The 24181-nt window shown below is 40.0% G+C and overlaps 1 protein-coding gene across 1 annotated transcript in view; it reads right to left on the bottom strand.

Annotated features, from left to right (window-relative positions):
• The window catches only part of PTER (phosphotriesterase related), a 65703-nt gene that overhangs the window by 10587 nt on the left and 30935 nt on the right, over positions 1-24181 (bottom strand). Inside the window, exons 2-3 of the mRNA XM_032349506.1 lie at positions 18297-18768; positions 16694-16959 (exon numbers count right to left, since the gene is read on the bottom strand). Of these exons, the coding sequence (XP_032205397.1) occupies positions 16694-16959; positions 18297-18728 (698 nt within the window). The 5' untranslated portion in view covers positions 18729-18768. The remainder of the gene's footprint in view (positions 1-16693; positions 16960-18296; positions 18769-24181) is intronic.

Below are 24181 nucleotides of genomic sequence, written 5' to 3'. Positions count from 1 at the left end.
GCTATCATTAAAGAGCCAGGAGATAGATAGATGAAATCATACATTATACATTATATACTATATATTATGCATTGTATATTATTATTTTTACTGACATTTGGTGATATGACACCCTCTGGATAACTGAACATTAGTGTGAAGGAAACTGAGAAATGAATTCACTTTCATTCTCCTTACTGATGTGCAAAATCCATGGGGAAAAAATATCGTCAGCGATCATACACAATTTTCAAAAGAAAGTCCTGGAAAAAAACCCCAGAATTTGGTATGAGTTGTTAATCGGGGATAGGATGGGAGAGAGAGGTTAAGCAAAAAAACCAATCCAAACCAACCAACCAAACAAAAAACCCCACATAATAATCATCAAGTATTTAAAATAGCCCTATCTCATTTAATCCTTGCAAAAACTGTATGAGGACGGTGGGATCATCCCCATTTCATAGATGAGGAAACCGAGACTCAGAAAAGCTAAGTAACTCAACTTCCCAAATGACAGGTTGAGAATAAAGCCAGACCCTGTTTGTCTCAGAAGCCATGTGCTTCAGCCACGCTGCCCCTTCTGTGATGGGAGTGTCCCCCATGTACTTCTCACCAGCACTCAGCTATGAGTCGTGCCCCCCCCCACCCCCCTCCCCACAAAGACATCCTGGAGCAGCCCTGCACCGTTCCTGTCTAACAAGGTGACTTCACCACATTAAACTGGCATTCATTTGGATGACTTCCACGGACTGTCAAGGTGCTACTGAAGTTGCATTTATGCAAGTGACTTTTTTTCACTTGGAGGAAGCCTTGACCCCAAATGTCAGAATGGTACCCTGGGAAAATGTACCCTGCTTGACGCCTTTCAGATGAGGATTAGCAGAGGTCCTGCCCCTCCCAGTCATCAGTGATCTCCTGGCACTTCTTATAGAAGTGGAGGTGTCAACTCCAGCCAGTTCTCTTCATTCCATATTCTATATCCATGAAAATTATCTTCTTTCTTATTCCGGTCTTCCCCAGCCTTTAAGGTAAGTATTTTTCACCTCTTGGCCTAACAGGCACTGGGGTGATTTTGAGATACAAAGAGCCTACTGCCTTTCACACTGGAGAAAGTCCCTTGGTGACTTTCTTCAAGGTGGATGAAGTGATTGCAATGCCATTTGTAAAATATCCTGGGATTTCCTGGGAAGAAGCTGAAAATTTTGTATCAAGTATTCTTGTCATTCATATTTTATATATATTATTTCTTCTACTACATGTTTTATACTTTTGCCGCCTAACTATTAAACTAATTCTCTCTATATAAGGAACAGGCATAAATTTAGGACAAACATACTGCCATCAGCCCCCCCCCTCAAAAAAATGGTACCTAAAATGATCTGGCAATCTTCATTTTCAGAATATGGTTATCATTTACTAGCATTTAAAGGCTGCTACTAAATCGCAGGAGAGTTGATTCTGTTTTTCAAAACTCTTTATATACTAGATCTTATCCAAGTGCTGAGGGGTTTGGTTTAATGTCAGAATGTATTTTGAGTGGGAGCCAGGAAGTCTGGGTGAAGTGATAATTTAGTTGAGGGTCTGTGGGCTGTCTAGGTAGAAAGAAGGAAGGAACAGAGGAAGGGATATGATTCGTGGGTGTGATCAAGATGATAACAGTATCTAACATTTGTCTTGGGTTTTCCAGTTTCAGAGAACTCTCAAATACATTGTTTCATTTCCTACATTCAGGCACACCTTCCTGAATTAATTCAGCAAGCACCTACTGTCTTGTACTATCACCTACCTTGTGCTAGCCTCCGCTGGGGATACGGACATGAGGAAGAAATTTGAGCTGCTGTCTTAAGGAACGTAAAGTCCAAGGGAAGGAGATAAGCATTTAAACTAATAATGACAATTAAAAGTGTTGAAAGCTTTTTTTTGGTACAACTAAATACGAAGTGTTATGAAAGGACAGTAAAAGGAGACATTCATTTGAGTGGAGTTTATTGAAAAGAAGACTGTTCAGAGAAAGTTGGGGGGGGGCGTTCAGGTGTTGAGGGATGGATGATAAAGAACATCTGTTGAGAGGGAAAAAAACAAAGAAGAAAGAATCTTGTTACAGAAGACAATGCTGTGATTTTCAGAGCTAAAGTGCATGATGGTAGAAGCAAACATCCATCTATGCAACCACCTATAAGAAATTATTGATCATCAACTTATAGTATGAGATATTCACTGGATAAACAAAGACAAATAACACAGTGTCCCATCCTTTAAGAGGTTCAGGGTCTATTAGAAAAAAAGAGACAAATAATTGTTTTTACAGACCTACCAAGGATAATAATAAAATTACTGCTAGGAACTGCGCTGGCTCAGAGAAAGGGATAACAGATCCTGTTTGGCTCCTTCAGGAAAAGCTTTGTAAAAAGAAAACCTCTCGTGGGCTGCAGATTGAGAAGCATGTAAGAACAATGAGCACAGGGCACTGAGCATCACAGCCCGTGTGGCATTAACCCGAATGGGGCGCGTGTGCTAGAGATCGTGGGAGATGAGATGGAGAGATGGGTGTAGACCAGATGATCAGGACGTCTGGATTTTGTGCCGAAGCTGAAGGGGTCCTTTAAGAGCTACAAGTCGGGGTTGAGGAATGTAATCCAATTTGCACTTGGAAAGATCAAGATGGTGTCCCCATGGGCAAAGCTAAGGGAGCAATTCTTGTTTGGAGACTATTAACAGTGGTTCAGATGGCAGATGAGGGCCTGACTTAACAACAGAGGACTGGCTAGGAGGCATCATATTTGGAGATCTTCGTGAGGTAGACAGGTTTCATCATGTGAGAGTGCAGGGAAGGGAGGAATTTAACATCTGGGTGAATAATGCCGTCCTTGAGAAGAATAGGGCAAACAGCAGGAAGAGTAAGTGATGAGTCACCATTTCCATAGTGACAGCGACAGAGAAGGAGAATCAAGGGCCTGTCCTGGGCAGTTGATTAGATGCTGGTGTCATTGAATGATACCAAGAGCATGAGACGAGTCTGTTCTGCAACTCACAGTCCATTGGTAAAATAGTTATGCCACATAGTATCATTATCGCATAGATGAAGAAACGAAAGCTTGGATCTCTGAAGTGATGGACCCAGATATTCCTACTCCTAGTGCCCTTTCCATTACACGGACTGTGATCGTGCCGTAATCCATCTGCCATTACAATCTGTGAATTCCTGGGCCTAGAGACTTTGCACCATGATTTAGCAGCGCTAATGTGAGATCAGACTAGCTCAGGGCCTGATGCAGAGAGAAGCACAGGACATATTCATTGCTAAAACTTAATGAACTTGACCGAAAGATTTTTTTAGAGTTGGCATTCAAATACAATAATAAATGGATCTGTAAACAACTGATTTATTAAAAACAGTGTTGAATTTCAAAGACTGATTCTTTTTAAAATTATTTATCACCAAGTAATTCCCAAGAAAAACTGCCTCTCTCCCTAGTGAATTCTTCAGTTTAAAACCAATGGATATTTGTACAGATAATATTATGTAAGATTTTATGGGAGTTTTTCAACAACTGCTTAAGAGAATTTTTAAACTCACATAGAACTAACTATCCATGTAATAACCTATGAATGTTTAAATGTTTATCATGGAGGGCACCTGGGTGGCTCAGCGGGTTAAGCCTCTGCCTTTAGCTCAGGTCATGATCCCAGGGTCCTGGGATCGAGTCTTGCATCGGGCTCTCTGCTCTGCAGGGAGCCTGATTCCTCTCCCTCTCTGCCTACCTCTTTGCCTACTTGCAACCTCTCTCAATCTGTCAAATAAATAAATAAATAAATCTTTAAAAAATGTTTATCATGGAATATTTCAAAGAAATTAATATGAAAATTAATAAATTCAATATTAACATAATTCTAAAACACTATTCTTGTATATTCCTATATTGCTAATAGCAGTTGCATCTTATAAATATGAAAAATTCTTAACTGACAAATTTCAATTAATTTATTTTTAATGCCAAAATAGAAACTAAATAGAAAGAGGCAAGTTTTGTTTTTGTTTTTTTTTTTTTTTAATTTTAATTCCAGTGTGGTTAACATACAGCGTTATATTAGTTTCAGATGTACAACGTAGTGGTTCAACAGTTCCGTAGATTACTCAGTGCTCACAAGATAAGTATGTCCTTAATCCTGTTAACCTATTTCACTCATCCCCCCAGAGACCTCCCCCACTGACCATCTGTTCGTTCTCTAGTTAAGAGTCTCTTTTTTTTTTTTCCAGTTTGTTTTGTTTCTTAAGTGCCACATATGAGTGAAGTCATATGGTATCTGTCTTTCTCTGACTGGCTTTATTCTCAACCTGTCATTTGGGAAGTTGAGTTACTTAGCTTTTCTGAGTCTTGGTTTCCTCATCATTTATTCCACTTGGCATTGTGCTCTCTAAATCCACGCATGTTGTTGCAGATGGCAAGATTTTGTGGGATCTTTTTTTTTTATGTCTGAATAATATTCCGTTGTATAGGTACCACTTCTTCTTTATCCATTTATCTATTGATGGACACCTGGGCGCCTTCTATAGTTTGGCTATTGTAAATAATGCTGCAATGAACATAGAGATGCATATATCCCTTTGAATTAGTGTTTTTGTATTCTTTGGGTAAATACCCAGTAGTGTGATTCCTGGAGTGTACAGTAGTTCTATTTTTAACTTTTTGAGGAAACTCCATAGTCTTCCGCAGTGACTGCACCAATGTGCATTCCCACCAAGAGTGCACAAGAGTTTTTTTTTTCCTCCACATCCTCACCAACACTTGTTGTTTCTTGACTTTTGGGATTTTAGCCATTCTGACAGGTGTGAAGTGATACCTCATTGTGGTTTTGATTTGCATTTCCCTGATGGTTGAGTGATGTTGAACATCTCCTCATACTTCTGTTGGCCACTGGTTGTCTTCTTTGGAGAAAGGTCCATTCATTTCTTGTATTTTTTAATTGGATTGTTGTGTGTATGTTTGTGTGTGTGTGTGTGTTTAAGTTGTGTAAGTTCTTCTTATATTTTGGATACTAAAACTTTATCAGATACCTTATTTGCAAATATCTTTTCCTATTCAGTAGGTTGTCTTTTAGTTTTGCTGGTTGTTTCCTTTGCTGTGAAGAAGATTTTATTTTGATGTAGTCCCAGTGTTTTATTTTTGCCTTTATTTCCCTTGTCTCAGGAGACATATCTAGAAAGATGTTGCTATGACCAATGTCAGAGAAATCACTGCTTGTGCTCTTTTCTAGGATTTTTATAGTTTCAGGTCTCACATTTAGGTCCTTGACCCATTTTGATTTTATTTTTATGTATGGTGTAAGAAGGTGGCCCAGTTTCATTCTTTTGCATGTAGCTGTCCAGTTTTCCTGACATCATTTGTTAGAGAGACTGTTTTTTTCCCCCATTACACATTCTTTTATCCTTTATCAAAGATGAATTAACCAGATGATTGTGGATTTATTTCTGGGCTTTCTATTCTGTTCTACTGATCTATGTGTCTGTTTTTGTGCAGGTACCATACTGTTTTGATTACTACAGCTTAGTAATATAACATGAAATCTGGAATTCTGACACCTCTGGTTTTGTTCTTCTTTTTCGAGATTGCTTTGTCTATTTAGGATTTTGGGGGTTCCATACAAATTTTAGAATTGCTTATTCTGGTTCTGTGAAAAAGCTGTTGGTATTATGATAGGGATTGCATTAAATTTGTAGATTGCTTTGGGTAATATGAACATTTTAACAATATTCGCTCTTCCAATCCATGATCATGGAATATCTTTCCATTTGTGTCATCTTCATTTTCTTTCATCAGTGTTTTACAGTTTTCAGAGTACAGGTCTTTCACTTCTTTGGCTAAGTTTATTCCTAGGTATTTTTATTGTTTTTGGTGCACTTATAAATGGATTATTTTCTTAATATCTCTTTCTGCTGCTTCATTATTAGTGTATAGAAATGCTACAGATTTCTGTATATTATTTTTGTATCCTGCAACCTTATTGAATTCACTTATCAGCTCTAATAGTTCCTTGGTGAAGTCTTCAGTGTTTTCCAGATATAGTATCATGTCATTTGCAAAGAGTGATGGTTTTACTTCTTCATTACCAATTTGGATGCCTTTTAATTTTTTTTGTTGTCTGATTGCTGTGGCTAGGGCTTCTAATGCTATATTAAATAAAAGTGGTTAGAGTAGACATCCTCGCCTTATTCCTGACCTTAAGGAAAAATCATTCAGTTTTTCCCCAGTGAGTATGATGCTAGCTGTGGGGTTTTCATACATGGCCTTTATTTTGTTGAGGTATGTTCTCTCTAACCCTATTTTTTTGAGGGTTTTTATCATGAATGGATGTTAAATGCTTTTCCTGCATCTATTGAACTGATCATATAGTTTTTGTCCTTTTTCTTATTGATGTGATACATCAAATTAATTGATTTGGGGATACTGAACTACCTTTGCATCTCAGGAATAAATTCCATGTGATTGTGGTGAATGATATTTTTAATGTATTGTTGGATTCAGTTTCCTACTACATTTGCTGAGGTTTTTTGCATTTATGTTCATGAGAGATATTATCCTGTGGTTCTCCTTTTTTTGTGGTATCTTTATCTCATTTATGGGTAATGCTGGTCTCACAGAATGAATTTGGAAGTTTTCCTTCCTCTTCTATTTTTTGGGGGGAACAGTTTGAGAAAAACTGAGGTTTTTTTTTTTTTACTTGTGGTTACTCTTAGGTTTGTATATAACATCTTCTGCATATAGTAGTCTATATTAAGTTGATGGTTGCTTAAGTTTGAACCCTTTTTTTTGCTCCTCTCCCTCCTCCCCACATTTTGGTTATATGGTGTCATATTTTACATCCTTTTATTTTGTGAATCCCTTGACTGATTTTTACAGATATACTTACTTTTACTGCTTTTTCTTACTTTTATTTATAGTCTTTCTTTTCCACTCAAAAAGTCCTTTATGTTTCTTATAAGGCTGGTTTAGTGGTCATGAACTCCTTACCTTTTGCTTGTCTGAGAAACTCTTTATTTCTCCTTCTATTCTGAATGATAGCCTTGCTGGATAGAATATTCTTGGCTACAGACTTTTTCCTGTCAGCACTTTGAATAGATCATGCCACTCCTTTCTGGCTTACAAAGTTTCTGTTGAAAAATCTACTCATAGCCTTATGGGGTTTCCCTTATATATAACTGTCTTCCTTTGCTGCTTTTTATTAAAAAAAAATTATTTATTTCAGGGAGGGAGGAGGAGCAGAGGAAGAGGGAGAGAGAGAATCTCAAGCAGACTCCTCCCCACTGAGCACAGAGCCTGACATGGGACTCCATCCCAGGACCCTGAGATCAAGACCAGAGCTGAAATCAAGAGTTGGAACCTCAACTGACAGCCATCCAGGTGGCCCCTTTTGCTGCTTTTAAGATTTTTTTTTTAAATCAGTACTTTTTTCCATTTTTACCAGGTGTCTTGGCATGGACCTCTGAGCAGATCCACTGAAGCCTAGGTGAGTGGGGCTTGGTGTAAACAATTCAGTTAGTAGATGGTGGTGTCCTCTGGTTCCCATAAGTGGCTGTGTGTTTATGCCGAGGGACAAGGGAGGGAGAGGACATCTGACAGCTCTTTTATTCCTGAAGGGGTCTTCCAATGATCCCTGCTCCTCCACACATGCTCTGAGATGAGTAAATAGCTTTCCTTCCCATATACTCCAGGCATTTTTCAAACTGCTGCTTCTAGGCTGTATCGGCATGGACTCTTTGTTGTGTGTCTCTTTAAAGGCAGGCATTCTGCTTCCTATTCCCCTCTCAGCTTTCCCAGAACTGAGGCTGTCATCTTCCCAGCCTCCCCCTGAAGAAGGCAAGTTCTTAATGTGCAGTCTAAACACTGCGATGGATAGAAAGTATAATCTGTTATTTCAATTAAATATTGCCCAGAAACTTTGGTTTCACACAAAGTCAGACCTGCAGTTAGAACTGGGGCAGTCACATGAACATGCTCATTAATTCCATATATGTAAGCATTTTTAAAATTAAAAAAAATTTTTTTATAAACATATAATGTATTTTTAGCCCCAGGGGTACAGATCTGTGAATCGCCAGGTTTACACACTTCACAGCACTCACCACAGCACACCCCCCCACAAAGTCCATAATCCCACCACCCTCTCCTGACCCCCCTACCCCCAGCAACTCTCAGTTTGTTCTGCGAGATTAAGGGTCTCTCTTATGGTTTGTCTCCCTCCCGATCCCATCTTGTTTCATTTATTCTTTTCCTGCCCCCTAAACCCCCCACATTGCCTCTTCACTTCCTCATATCAGGGAGATCATATGATATTTGTCTTTCTCTGAATGACTTATGTATATGTAAGCATTTTAAAGCTTCATTTATATTTTGGTATTAAGACATTGCTTTTATGGGACAGTCTTTCCAACATAAGAAAACCATTGGGAATGAAAAGCAATAGAAATATAATTCAGGTTGCTCTGTAAAAATTTTATTCCCCATTATCTACAGTTGAACAAGGATCTTCCTCCTACTTTATTCACTTCCCTGATTGCACGAGTCCCCACCTTACAGAGATTATTTAATGACATCATAGAAGGAATGATGTCACACTTTCAATATTATGACTTAAGTGTCGGCTTACGCAAAAGGAACAGATGGCTGCAAGAGAGAAAAACCCTTGTTTAAATTAGACTAAAACCAGAAGTTGGCTCTGAATTGTGAAGCGTAATTAAAACTTTATTTTAAAATACATTTCACAGTTTATATACCCTAGGAAGAGCTTTTTACCATATGAACTTTCCAGCTGCCACATAGCACAAAAGAGCTTGCGTTTTTTCATGTAAGGCGGTACACAGTTCAGGGAATGATGGTATTGAGAAGAGTGAAGATAAATCTCATAGACATAAAAATCCTATTTTTTAAAATGTCACATTCCATGGGAATGGTGTCAGACTCATGAAAAATTTCTTTAGAAAAAAAAATTACTGGTAGAAGGTTTGGGTGGGTATAATGCACTGGAGAGAATACCTGACCAGTGCCTTCTTTGGCCCCCCATATGGGCTGGTCTGCCCATATGTCTGCTAAAGCATAGCATACAATCTGGGATACTCCACAAATATCAATTACCAGCATAACTTAATTATATTTTATTTGGGATTATTTCTGTATTTTAAGATGTTCTGCTGCCTTTCAGTCTGTCACACATTTGTCTGGACTTTTTTAAAAAAATTATTAATATACAGGTCCTGCAATGAAAGGAAATCCATGATCAACAATAATGGGGGGAATCCACATAACACTTTAGGGGGTAGGAGTAATTTTTCTTAACCCCTTTTGGCAGATGAGGACTGGAAAAGCTTAAGTGACTTGTTCAAGATCACACAAAATTGCTGGTGTCATTACCAGAAATTAAGCCCTATGACTCCAGCACCCCGTTTCTCCATCATCCCACATGTGTGTAGAACACACTTAGAAGGAAGGCACATTACACGGATGAAGGAATAGCTGCTGCCAATATCATCACACAATTTTAACCTTAAATGTATTCAGAGTTTGTGTTTCTATGTCAGTGAGAACTCTCCAGAAACCAACGTAGATCTTTATATAAAATTTGGCCACAGTGTGACAAGTTATAGACAAGCGGCCATAATGACATGTTTAAAAGCATCTAGGCTCTTTTTTTTTCCCCCTAGTTTTTCTTTCCTATCATCTGCCATAGCGAGAGCAGAAGAAATGTCAGTGGACATTAGTAAATTTTGAACAGGGGAGTGTTCTTATTACTTATTTTCTTTTAAAGACTCTCACTTGCTTACCAGACCTCTCTCTACTTTGTTGCCTGAACTGATTTCTTTAGTTTTTCACTCCATGGTAGGATCTGAGCCAATATGACTAAATAAGTTGTCTTTACTATAAATAATGTGCACAATGTATATACTCTACAATGTGTACTCATTCCTCTCAGACATACTCTCCTTATGCACATAATGCATGCATATGCATAATGCTAATAATAAACTGTCAAGAACTACAGCACTGTACATACAGGATTCTAGATGTTCTAAACCATTTCACGTGCATGACATACCAATTGTTCGTTCTTTAAAATCCTACCATCCTACCTAAGGATATAAAGATGTTCGGAACCATTTACCTTTGCCAGATATTTGCCTGGAGTTGATTTTGAGTGATCCCATGTTAATTCACTAGTATTCATAGGAATTAAAAAACATGCAGTTCCGAGGATACCAGATAATAATTTTTTGGTGGCTTTTCAAAGACAACTGTAAAGTAAAAAGTCACCACAATTATAAACCAATTATCAGTTTGAAGGCAGAAAATGTGTCGTGTTCCCTGCTCTATCCCAGTGTCTGGTACATGAGGCACTTGATAAATGTTTGTTGAACGAATAAATGAATGAATGAAGTAATATTCTACCCTCTTCCTTTTATCTAATTGAAAGCATGAAAAAAATGTATCAAAATTGTATCCTTTAAAGAGTTAGGTGAATTTGGAATGAATAATCAGCGGTACAGAGAATAAAATGGCTTATTAGCCCATTCCTTACGCTCTCACTGCTCTTTCAAAACGCTTGGGTCAAATACTTCTACCCTCCACAGTGAGCAATTTTCCAAGAGAGAGGTGGGCTATATTCCTGCGTCTAACTATTACTGTGCCTCTCATCAAACTCTAGGCCCTAGATTTCCATCAAAGCCCTGTGCTTTGTTAGATAGATAACCAAATAGAAAAAAGATGGAGACACAGCACCTGTCTTTTGCCCTCCCAGAGACTCAAAACTTAATCAGGAAATAGTTAGTACCCCAATGCTTTCCAGGCCTGTCCTTTTCACCCAGCTTTCACTGGTAATGAAAGAATCTTATTGTCACAAAAATACTTACAGCTACCTTATTGTACACGATGGATAAAATATCCTTGGAGGTGAACTGCGAAAAGACCATCCGCGGGCTATCTTCCTGAATCCCACACACCCTGTGTTAGACCAGGGCAGAGACTGTGCTGGGATTCTATGCTCAGTGGAAAGGTAGGGAGAGTTTTAGCAGGTAGTATAATTATAATAAAAAGGGCATAAAGCCTTTGTAGATTAACAACCCAAACAGGGACACCCAAGGGCTGGTGTTATTTTGCAGTAACTGTTGACTTTGGGTGGCTGTAACTGTGAAGGGCAGCCCCCTGCCCTGTCCCCTAGGGCTAAATTCACAGCCATCCACAGGCACGTCCACAGGCCCATATTTCTTGAAGAGAACAGATGGTGAGGGGAGGGCCTAGACACAGAAGCAGATTTATCTTGTCAAGGTTGCTATCTCTAGGTAAACGACCTTAAGCGGGTCGCACATGGTCACATGACAACAGTGTGGTTCAGAGGTGTCCTGAGGTGTCCGCCATTCATTAACTCTTCCTTCTCAGCCTTTCAACTGCTCCTTTTGGATCAGTAGTGGCAATTTTGCTGTTGCTGCTGTTGGGGGTGTGTATGTGTGTGTGCGTGCATGTGTCTACATGTATTTAAAGAGAGAATGCCTTATGCATGAATGCTAGGGAAGATTTATCTACCTTCAAAATATTTCACTGCTTTAACGTGACTGTGGACATCCTGGAGCATTTTATTTTGTGCTCTCAAATGATAGAAGTCCTACCTTGAAGGGGATAAAAGCACCCTTCTGATAGGTAGTTAAATCTGAGCGTCGGTCCTGGTGAGAGCCCAGTGTTCTAAAAGCAGTTGTGGGGCAAATCCAGTGTCTGGACCCGTCACCTCGCAATCACAACAGCCCGGGATTCAGAGCCTTCTCCGGGATGCCTGTGTTTTGTTGGGTTTGCTTTTCCTGGAGGTCTTGTTTTCCGAATGGTCTACTTTTGATGTGCTGTCTGTGTATTTCCTTGCAGGAAATACATGCCCTTTTATGATTTGTCCCCATTATAAAAGCTGAAATCCTTGCCCTTTCAATACAGATCAGATTGTGTGTGCAGTCTGGCAGACCTCAGGAGTCTGTGAAAGGCTGACCTAGTCACACTTCAGCCTGGTGACTGTCTTGCTGTGAACACCCACGTCAAAAAGCCAAAGTTGCCAGCATCTGCCTTCCTGAGTATTATTATTATTATTTTACTTTATTCCATTTGTTTTTCCAAATGCACTACCTTTTTTTTTTTTTTCCTGAAGCCATTTTTGCCCAGTCGCCTCTTCCCTGAAATGTTCCTACTTCTACATATTTATTTCTTCAGGCACTGGAACCCCGCATTGTCCTTAATATAGGTATAGAATGGGTGGGCTGCTCTCAGAATGGTCTCGGGATTTCCCAGCATGCTCTGAATTTGTCTGATGTCAGGCCAACCTCTTAGTTCCATCCTGAGCCATTCTAGAGGGAGGCACTGGAAAGGCAGCCACTGAAAATCAGACAATGTAGCTTTGTTATTCAAAAGAAAATACACATATGTATACAGTATATTGGTTTTATGAGCCAGGATGTCCTGCTGTACTTAGAGTGAAGAGTTATTTCACCATTTCCAACAAAAGCTTCCTTTCTATTAACAAGCGTAATTTTCTAACTTCCCTACATGTCTACCTCTAAAAAGAATCAGAAAGATTCTTCTTTAAGGATCATCATGAGCCAGTTCAAGCAGTATGGTGGATGAAATATTCACAAAAAGCCTTTCCTACATAGCGCATGTAAAATACTGAATAAAATGAAAGGGGGAAAAATCATATTTTTAAATGCTTGGTTAGGCTGGTGGGGAAGTAAAGGACTTGCTCATGGTGCAGAAACAAGAGAACAGAGAACGTGAGAGCTAAGGGGAGACCTATAGCACCCATCTGCCTGGTGTGGGGCCAGTTAACAGGCCAAGGCGAGACAGAGCCCAGCCTAGATAATTAGGAGGTAAACTGTAGACACAGTCCCATCAGGACATAAAGGGAGTGTGACCTCACCCCACATAACACCCATGGGGGCAGAGGAGGAGGTAAAAATCTGGTCCACAGTGGGAGTCTTTGGAGATTATATGCCTTTCTCAGTCTTGTTTTCCACAGCTGCAAGCCTGCATTCACTGGGTTTAGGAGCCAAAATTCATAGACCTTGTGTGATTCTAAACCACTCAAATGAAAAGTTTAAAGAGCTACAAAAAGAGGTTCCTGGGTGGCTCAGTTAGTTGAGCGTCTGACTCTGGTTTTGGCTCAGGTCATTATCTCAGGGTCGTGAGATCAAGCCCCACGTCGGGTTCTATAGTCAGCGTGGAGTTGGCTTCAGATTCTCTCTCCCTCTCCCCCACCCTCTCTAATAAATAAATAAAAATCTTAAAAAGAATAAAGAGTCACACAAAAACCCAAATACTGTATGATTCTACTTGTATGAAGTAGTTAGAATCGTCAGATTCATAGAGGTGAACCGTAGAATGGTGGTTGTCTTGGCCAGTGTGGAGGAGGAGTAGGGAGTTGTTTAGTGAGTAGAGAGTTTCAGTTTGGCAAGATGAAGATTTCTGGAGTTTGGTTGCACAACAACATGGATGTATTTAACACTACTGAATTTTATACTTCAAAATGGATGTAAGATGGTAAATTTTATATTATGACTATTTTACCACAACAAATAATTTTTTTTTAATTTTTAGAAATTGAGTTTAAAGTAGTCCCAGATTGGTAGTGCCCTCTAACTGCCTACAAGAAATAAATAAAACAAGCCAATAAATGAACGGGGGGAAAAATCCTTCAGCCTAGGACTCATAATCATTTCCAGATCACAATAACATTTTTTTTTAGTATGAGAAAATAACTTCACATGAATGAGAGCCCAAAGAACCAATAAACTATAAAATCAGGGGAAGAAAAACATTAGAAATTAGGGGCACCTGGGTGCCTCAGTGGGTTAAGCCTCTGCCTTCGGCTCAGGTCATGGTCTCAGGGTCTTGGGATTGAGCCCCGCATCGGGCTCTCTGCTCAGCAGGGAGCCTGCTTCCCCCTCTCTCTCTGCCTCCTGCTCTGCCTACTTGTGATTTCTGTCTGTCAAATAAATAAATAAATAAATCTTTAAAGAAAAAAAAAAAACATTACATAGTCAATGTAAAAAAACACCTGAAGTGTTCATATAGGAGAAGAGACTGGATAAAACCCAAAACCCAGCCACATGCTAGGTGTGTGTAAAATGTATCTAATTTATAAAACTAACAAAGAAAGATCAGGAGAGTCACATTAATATCAGATAAAGAAGCCTTAAAAACGAAAAGCATTACTCAAATTACTAGAGATAAAGCAGTTCAATATATGTTGAAATAAGTTTCAATTTGCCAGGAAAGTGAAACAACTTCATACGCACATGAAGGTATAGCTTCAAATTATATATATATTTAAAAAACCTGAAATATGTACAATGAGAAATTTAAAAATCCACCATAATAGATTTTAACATACTTTTTTTTTTGTAACCAATAGATTGAGCAGTCACAAAGTCAATAGGAAGACAGAATATTTGAACATGTTTACTAACTGTAGCTAATGGACCTCTGGAGAACCTAATAACAACAGAATACAATGTTTTCAAAAACCCGAGAAATATTTATAAAATTTAAAAATGTATACTATCTTACTCATTTTCATGCCATACTTCACACTGTTTAAAAGGTATTAAAAAAATCATCCTTCTGGATTAAAGATGCTACATATGTTCAAAACCATACAAGGTAACATTATCAAATACATTATTTTAAATTCATATGAACTTACCCTAAATCTTACAGCAAATGGTAGAGTCAAGATGTAAAAGCAGGAGTCTCTGGGTCCAAAGATTCTATTCTTCATATTAGGATACACTACCTCTAAGATGGGGATCTAGAAGCATCAGCACAACCAGAAGATATTCAAAACAGCCACGTATTGATCTTGATACCAACCCAGTTGCCAGAAAATTGCCTTTACCTTGATGTTCTGTCAGTCCATTAATACAACCCCCTCCATTCTGCCACAATTGTAACTTTTAATTTCTTTTCAGCACAGGATTTTATAACATTTATATTAAGTAGAAGCATATTATCAGTGCACGCTGTAGAACTATTAGTTTTTCAAAGAGCAGAATGCCAGGTGTGGCGATGAGGGACTACCAGTCTGTTAATATGGCTTTACTCCAATAGGCAAGATAGAAGTAATTGTAATGTGTTATTAGTCTCATTTTCCTGTGTTAATTTCTTTTTTTTTTAATTTTATTTATTTATTTGACAGAGATCACAAGTAGGCAGAGAGGCAGGCAGAGAGAGAGGGAGAGGCAAGCTCCCTGCTGAGCAGAGAGACCGATGCGGACCAGAGAGACTGATGCGGGGCTCGATCGCAGGACCCCGAGATCATGACCCAAGCTGAAGGCAGAGGCTTTAACCCACTGAGGCACCCAGGCACCTCTGTCCTGTGTTAATTTCTTAACCAATTTCATCTAAAGGCTAATGTCTGGACTTTGTAATACTGTTAAGTTTCTTCAAGAAACAAACTGCAGCCAACATCTGTTCAAACAAGATAGTCACTTATTTTGTGGACCCCTCCATATCTAATATCATGAGTTGGGGGGGAGGTTGAGTGGTGGGATCCAAAAAGATATGTTCATGTTTTAACCCTCTGAACCTCTGAAAGTGATCCTGTTTGGGGAAAGAGTCTTTGCAGTTGTGATGAAGTTAGGGATCTTAAAGGAGATCGTTTTGGTTTATCTGGGTAGACACGAAATCTAATAATATGTCCTTCTAAGAAACAAAAGAGGAGAAGACACAGACAGACAGGAGGGGGCCATGTAAAGAAAGAGGCAGAAATTAAAGTTATGTAGCCACAAGCCAAGGTATGTTTGTAACAATCAGAGTGAAAGAAGGGAGGTAGGATTTTACCCTAGAGCCTTTGGAGGAAGTGCAGCTCTGGCCTCCAGAGCTGTGAATAAGAAATCTCTTGTTTTAAGCCACCCAGTTTCTTATAATTTGTTATAGTTGCTATGGGAAACCAAGAATACTACCAAATAATATACCCATTACTATTATGGTTTTTTTTTTTTTTTAAGATTTATTTATTTGAGAGAGAGAGAGAGTGGAGGGGAGGCGCAGAGGGAGAGGGAGAGAGAATCTGAAGCAGACTTCGGGCTCACTGTGGAGCCTGGAGTCCCATGTACGGCTCAGTCTCACAACTCTGAGATCATGACCTGAGCCAAAATCTAGAGTAGGATGCTTAACTGACTGAGCCACCCAGGCTTATGCCCCAGTATTGTGTTATATTTATAATTGCATTTTCCCAAATTCGGATGACTGAAACCACCAGTCACAACAGCACATTTGAATATTTACATTTGTGGTTTTCTTCTCAGGGTGAAACCGTTCACTTTCCCTTCCCTTTATATTTGCAGATAAATTTATCACTTTAACTACGGACAAATACTGAGCAAGTAGACTTGGCAGCTACTGTAGTATCAGAACATGAGGCAAAGAAGTGAAATACACAGGGACAGCTCCTATGAAGGTTATGAAGGATTAAGTAAATGAAAAGAAATGATTTACACAAAATATTAGGACACCAACAGCCCAGAGTCAGGACACAGAACTGACTTTTACTAACGTCTACTGTAAGATACTCTCATCCAGGTGGTTAGTGGTTTTCTGTAGGTGATTAGTATTCCACTAATCTGATGATATTATTTATTTGACCATCCATTATCATCTGGTGACTTGGACTCATTTGGAGAGAGTCGGCTTACCTATCGATGTGAGACATAACCGTTTTGGAGATGTCTACACCTGCTTCTTGCAATACTCGGATAATCTGAAATGGTGCACTTGCATTCCTTCCAGGATGAATAATAACAGGACAGCCTAGCTGAGCCTGAGCATGAGCTGTTGCCTGAAGAACCTTCCTTTCACTCTCAGCCAGAGGCCAGGAGCAGCCAATTTCTCCAATGACGCCACACTTGATACTAGTTCCATCAGCTCCATGGAGAATTTCATTAACGAGGACATCAGTAAGCTAAGGAAGAGCAGGAAAGAAAATATTTTATAGACTATGGAATTGATCAACCCAGAGTCACCACAGTAGGTGAATGGATTTATTCCTTTGGTCATTCATTCTTTTAAAACTGTATCTGCCATCCATTCAATTAATATGGGTCAATGAGAAAGGCCAAATCTCAAATTCAGCAAGTTATTCTAAATCAAAGATTCAATATCATCTTACTGTGATTATTTGATGAGAAATCTGTGGCTTTAGGAAGCTATGGGGGGAAAAGTGACTTCATGAAAGGACATTCAGATGAGAAAAAAAAAAAATCTATAATTTAACCTGAGAAACATCTACAACATAAAAAGACTGCCCTTGAACTACGTCAACTATATCAACTAATCCTTTAATTCTCCCTAATGTATGCAGTCCTTAATCCCATGCAGCACAAAAGATTCACAGCACACAATACTCCTACGGCATTTTTTTGATTCATAGGTATATTACTACTAAGAGTGGTTGGAAGAAAGTGTAATGCTGACTTAAGGGTAATCTTCAAACAATATATGCATATAAAAAGGTAAAGACATGACTGGAAAATGATACAGATAAAGCTTTGCGATACAAAGATTTTAACGATTAACTGAATCATGGCGAAGACTGGCATTGCAACTGACATTCTTTGCCTAGCAAGCAGGCAAGGGAAGATACATACACATACAGACAATAGGTATAAACATGTATAAACACATCCAGGCATGTTCAGAAAGGGAGCACATATATATGCAAAGGAGCTTCGTGGCTGATTCTTTCTGTTTCTCTCTGAAAGCTTTCTTTCCTTCTGCCCATTCTTGCTTAAGATCCTATGATAACAAAACCAGGGATGGATTTTCTGCCACCCTTCCTGTTTTGTAAAAGAAGGAAACATACTCGCCCATGTGCCAAGTCTCTGCCTGCCAGATTTCATCCTACCGTGAATTTTTATTGCTGGTTATGATAAAATCCAGAAAGGAAATCGGGGTTATGTAACTGAAGTTTATAATGGGAAAATGAGGTTTACAAATAGGCTGTGGTACCACTACAGAGTAGGAATACCACATATCCCTGAATGTTAACACTTGGGGGTTTTCAGTGACTAGAGGGTTAAGCTCTCCTCCCTTGATGCTTTTTTTCTTTAGGAGATGAAATGTTCCTAATTTGGGTCTCCACTGGCAGATGTCTTTGCTAGCTAGCACATTTCTGTAGCATGCTACCTCTGAGTCAGTGACATTCCTTGGTGGGGATGACAGAGGGAAAATCCAGTGTCTGAGGTTCTGGCCTTTCTGAATTGACACGCAAGTATTGCCCATGCCCTCAGGACTTCTCACCTGCTCTACTGACATGGCTCTGGTCTCCGGGGAGTGAGTTGCCTCCACGTAAAACCCAGCTCCAGCTACGATGTGGACACCTGTCTCTTCCGCAAACCATCTCAGAGCCTTCATGTCTCGGCTAATCCCAACGGTCGTGTTCTCCACCACAGCCCCTCCACCTTTGGCTTTAAAATACAACAGTTCTTCCCTTACGGCTTCCATCTCCTGATTCAGCCGAAGATTCTCTTTATGGGAATAAGGGTTTTTTTGAATCCAGAATAAGTTTTTCATCATAATAGGTTCCCGAGACGTGGCTTCATGACACAGGGCAGGCGGGTAGTAACAGCAATCAAAGGTCATCGCCAGATGTTCATGAGTCAGGGTACGGCCCAGTTTGCTGGGCTCTATGGGGCCCAACACCGTCTGGACTTTCCCACTTAAGGAAGACATTTCTGGTGATACCAGGAAGAGGCTCTAAAAAGAGTGTTTTCTGGGAAAAGAAAAGAAAAGAAAAGAAAACTATAATCAGAAAATGTAACACACACATAAATTTCGTCCACTGGGGAGGGGGGGCTGCGAACGGATACCTGTGTTAGAAAGAGAATCAATGGAACTAGAGATATGATCCCACTTATCATTCTGCCAAAGCCAGAGTCAGTGTCTAGTAAATTGTTGAAGTTCACTGCAGCCTTCAGTGACACGCATGGTGTTAAATGTCCCCGGCCACTTCCACTGGGACGCCTTCACCTGATTTAATCCCAGCCTCAAATACTGAAAATATTTCTTGGTATTCAGTTCAGAGTTTCCGTTTGCTTAATTTTATCTCATTAGTCACGGCTGTACTTCCTTGGTTAATTCCACAATAATCTCCATTAAAAAAAAAACTCTTCATAATCAATAACTTAGGTCAAAACCAGCCTTGTATCAGAAATTTTTCATTTGTTGCTTTTCAAATAAATTAAATAGACTGAGGCTATTGATCGTTCCATTACTCATTCACTACCCAAGTGAACAAACTTCTGTTGAAAGGTCCATCATGTGTCAGAAATTGTAGATTTAAATACATAGGACAAAAATCTCTGACCTTGATGATTTAATAGGTTATTCCCCCCAAAGAACAACTGGGAGGGGGCATGCCTAGGTTTACTAATAAAAAACAAGAATAAAGACTTTCCTTGCTGTAGATGTTTTCTTTGGTCTAGCGCACATAGTCAGAAATACTTGGAAAATCATTAAAAGCAAAAATTCCGAGGCTCCTGAGTGGTGCAGTTGGTTAAGCGTCCGACTATGGGTTTCCGCTCAAGTCCTGGGATTGAGCCCAGTGTCGGAGGTGAAGGGGTCCGTGCTTAGTGGCGAGTCTGCCTGATGATTCTCTCTCTCTGCCCCTCCCCCCCATGTACACACGCTCTTTCTCAAATAAATAAATCTTTAAAAAAGCAAAAATCCTTTGTTATAATGAAAGTGACTCTGATTGAAACTGAAAAGTGCTGCTTCCAAAGAGTAAAAATCCTCTCTATTTATCCTGTTTATTTTCATTTGCAATACAAACTAAGTAGTCACCAAGTTCCCATCACTGACAACAAGAATCCCAGTTCCAGCGCTTTCATGCGTCCGTATGCTTCCTAAATGAAGGGATTCTCTTGGAAAGAAGAAGGCGCGACTGAAAGTGTGAAGACAAACACCTTCATGGCCAAGAGCGGAACCCCTGCCAGAAACAGTGGTCTACACAGAGTGCTGGCCGCATACATTCGGAGGGCGGGGACAAACTGCCTGGGAACCAGGTAAAGGAAAATGCCTCCGGAGCTCCCAAGCTGTTCCTTAAAAAGACATTCTGAAATCTCTGACCTTCGGAGCCTCTCTTTTTCTTCTCTGTAAATTAGAATAACAAAGCACATTTCCTAAGGTCAAAGGAATTCAATGAAATGAGCTACCAAGTATCAAAGCGACCACAGGTCTAGCACACAGCCCGTGGTTAACAAATGACAGCTCTGTTCTGCTAGCAGGAGGAACTACCGTGTATTCCCTAGATGATTTTTTTCAGAGGAAGCGTTTGGGTAGAGAGGAGATCATTTCGGGGAGAACAGGCAGAGGACGATGCACAGTGGTACATTCAAGAGACACGGTGAGAAGAGACCAGAGATGGCAGAAAAAGCGCTCGGAGGCTAAAGCAGCTTTTATCTGCAATTATCTGGAACTGAGGGGTGGGATATATATTGGCCTAGAATGTGTAAATAATTGATTCCGACTGTTTGACAGACAACTGTAGGACTTGTGGCTAGCATGGCCATTAGTTTTCGGTTGGTAGTGCTCTTCTGCAAGCCAAGCTTCCATCATTTAAATAATTCACATGTGACAGAAGCTGGTGTCTGTTTAGAGAGTCACTGTGTGCCTGCCAGTCACTGCACGGGGCAAAGATTTTCCTTGACGATGTCTAGGACCACACTGTTCGATGCTTTATTCCCTGTTACTGAGAGCAAGGGATATGTCACTAGTTCTTTCTGTTGACAAAAATCACAGTTCCATTCATGATCGATTCAATCTTCCATATGGGTTCATTTGTTCTTTCATTTCTTTTGGCCGAGGGGGCCCAGGAACTTGAATAAACTGATAAAACGCTATCACTATCATTGCATGTCAACTAGACTTCAATTTTTTATTTTTTACTTATTTGTATTTTTTTAAAGATTTTATTTACTTATTTGACAGACAGAGATCACAGGTAGGCAGAGAAGCAGGCAGAGAGAGAGAGAGGAGGAAACAGGCTCCCTGCTGAGCAGACAGCCCGATGCGGGACTCGATCCAGGACCCTGAGATCATGACCTGAGCCGAAGGCAGAGGCTTTAACCCACTGAGCCACCCAGGCACCCCATAGGCTTCAATTTTTTAAAAAGAAAAAAGAAAAAAAAAAAGCAACAACACTAGCCGTTTTACTAGAAAAGCACCAAATTGCATAGTTAATTGATACAGATTTGAAAGAGCAATGTTAGTAAGTTTCAAACTCACCACCTGTGAATCTGTGAAGAAAAAAAAAAAAACAACTTAAGAAATGTCATCTCTCCTGGGAAATTCCTGAGGCAGAAGGAGTTGCTGTTTCCTATAATCACAAACAAGGTAACCCATACTTAAAGGATGAAAAGAAGAAACTGTAGCGGACGTTGCTCTAGGATGGAGTGTTTCCTTTGGTCAGACAGAGTCTGTATACAGCGCTCGTGGTTAGTGGTTTCTGCCTAGTTACGTGCTGTTTCTGTAGGGCTCTTCCACCCACATTCACCCACATTCTCTTTCCAAGGTACAGGCAAGGGGCTACCATTGGCTTCCACCATGGAGTGAAGAGTTCACGGTGTGGGGGAGGGGAATGGACAATGATGGTGGCCAGTGTACAGAAAGGGGCAACCCGCATGGAAAAAAGCAGGCTTCTGGCATTTTGCAGGCATCCACAGGAGCTTCTACATTGCACACACCTGCCATGGAAGATAGTGGGAAAATCGACAGAGGAGCTATAAACGCAGTTGCCAAAAGCTCTGTTGTACTTCAAATGTGAAATCCGAGCAGTCAGAGACACGGAGGCTAGTCTGCATTTACCAGTATAAGCTGGTCAAAGGAAACAATGCTTTGAACCCCAATGGATATGGAACCAGAAAAGAACACAAACTTCAAATAAAAAAAAAGAGAGAGAGAAGAAAACCAGTACTATACGGTTGAGCTGGAAACCAGAGACAATACGTACGTAGGATGTGTCATTTTTTAAAATACACGCATCAATTAACTTTTATAAATTTGCCAAACTGTTGGAGATTTGGTGGTGGGTGGGGAGTTTGGAGGGCAATTTTCACTTTGTTTCCCCAAGATTTTGCCAGAGTTATTTCACTCAGGCCATTATGCTTAAGATTTTTCTGTCCCCCTGAGTTGAATATCCATTTTGGTTATACTTCTCATTTCAGAGGATGGGACTTCTGAAAATTTTACATTCAAATGACTATCCTCCAGGATTTTAGACTCAAGCCCTTTTCCTGCCCCTGCCTCTCCCACACCTGGTCCTGGACCTGGCTGAAGGTGCCTGCTTTGCAATTTTAGATGCAGGGGTCAAACTGGCAGGTTGATGTTGGGTGAATTGATTTTCAGTTCACCTCCCCAAGAACTGCGTAACTTCGAATCTCTGTAATAAATCCTATTTCATTTAGGTGAAATTCCATTTCACCTATAGTTGTTTTCTTTCCTTGATCAACCCCCTACCTGATTTTAAAACAAACAAACAAAAAAAACAGGAAAGCATTTCAGAGTTTCATGCAGCAGAAGGTATGAACTGAATAACTAGTAGCCCCACGGAGAATGGATGAAGGGGAGCCTGTGCATCTGCAGAGACCAATGGGGACATCGCTAGAACCTGGGGAAAAAAGTCAGGTGGTGGCTTGGTCTGAGAAGATGCCAGTGGAGATGGTGAGAAAGCAGAAGTGGCACGGGATACTGGAAGTTTCTAACTGGACTTGCTGCTTCTACAAAAGTATCCCCCAAATAATGGGTTTCTTAAAAAAAAAAAAAAAAAGTGTCTTCTGGTACAAATAGGCAGGCACTTCTATTTGCCAGGGCAGGGGGGGGCATATCACACTGAGTAGCAGTACTCTATAAACACTGCCCTTGATGACATTTGATCTGTGACCAAACATTTTTTTTTAATTTTTTATAAACATATAAAATATTTTTATGCCCAGGGGTACAGGTCTGTGAATCGCCAGGTTTACACACTTCACAGCACTCACCATAGCACATACCCTCCCCAATGTCCATAACCCCACCACCCTCTCCCTCCCCCACTCCCCCCAGCAACCCTCAGTTTGTTTTGTGAGATCAAGAGTCACTTACGGTTTGTCTCCCTCCCAATCCCATCTTGTTTCATTTATTCTTCTCCTACCCCCTTAACCCCCCATGTTGCATCTCCACTTCCTCATATCAGGTAGATCATATGATAGCTGTCTTTCTCTGCTTGACTTATTTCGCTAAGCATGATACCCTCTAGTTCCATCCACGTCGTTGCAAATGGCAAGATATTATTTCTTTTGATGGCTGCATAGTATTCCATTGTGTATATATACCACATCTTCTTTATCCATTCATCTGTTGATGGACATCTAGGTTCTTTCCATAGTTTGGCTATTGTAGACATTGCTGCTATAAACATTCGGGTGCACGTGCCCCTTCGGATCACTACGTTTGTATCTTTAGGGTAAATACCCAGTAGTGCGATTGCTGGGTCACAGGGTAGTTCTATTTTCAACATTTTGAGGAACCTCCATGCTGTTTTCCAGAGTGGTTGCACCAGCTTGCATTCCCACCAACAGTGTGGGAGGGTTCCCCTTTCTTGTGACCAAACATTTTTAAAACCACATAATATTTTTTAAAGCTTGTTTGAATACTTCCATCATGTGCAGGTTCAAACCTGTGACATGTCTTCTCTCAGTGTCGGTCTGGTGGCTGAACAATGGGACACAGAGTTTCGGCCTCACACCTACCACCTGCCTAGATATGTATGGTTCTAAGGCTCTACTGCATGGAGGTTTATGACTTTTCATATTAAGTGTCAAAAAAATCAATAACCAAGCCTGAATAAGGAGGATGCAATCTGACCGCTTCAGTACACAGAGCAATAATGGGACCCAGTGAGTTCTTCAAACTGTGAGATAAATAAAACAAAACCACTCAAAGATATAAATGAGCAGTGAGATTCTTGTATCAGAGGAAAAAAGTGGGTTTCATTTCCAAGCTTTGGTTTTTTTTTGTTTTTTGTTTTTTTTGCCTTTCCCCCCGCCATTTGGCTAAGGAAGTTGGATAGACATCTGAGGATATTTCCAAATTCCAAGTAATAAATATGAAGATGGTGATGAAGATGTACCCAGGAAGTGACACTC

Source organism: Mustela erminea, chromosome 6 (genome assembly GCF_009829155.1).
Source record: "Mustela erminea isolate mMusErm1 chromosome 6, mMusErm1.Pri, whole genome shotgun sequence".
Lineage (NCBI taxonomy): Eukaryota > Metazoa > Chordata > Mammalia > Carnivora > Mustelidae > Mustela > Mustela erminea.
Note: the sequence above shows the minus strand (reverse complement) of the source record. Positions and strands in the feature narration are given on the sequence as shown.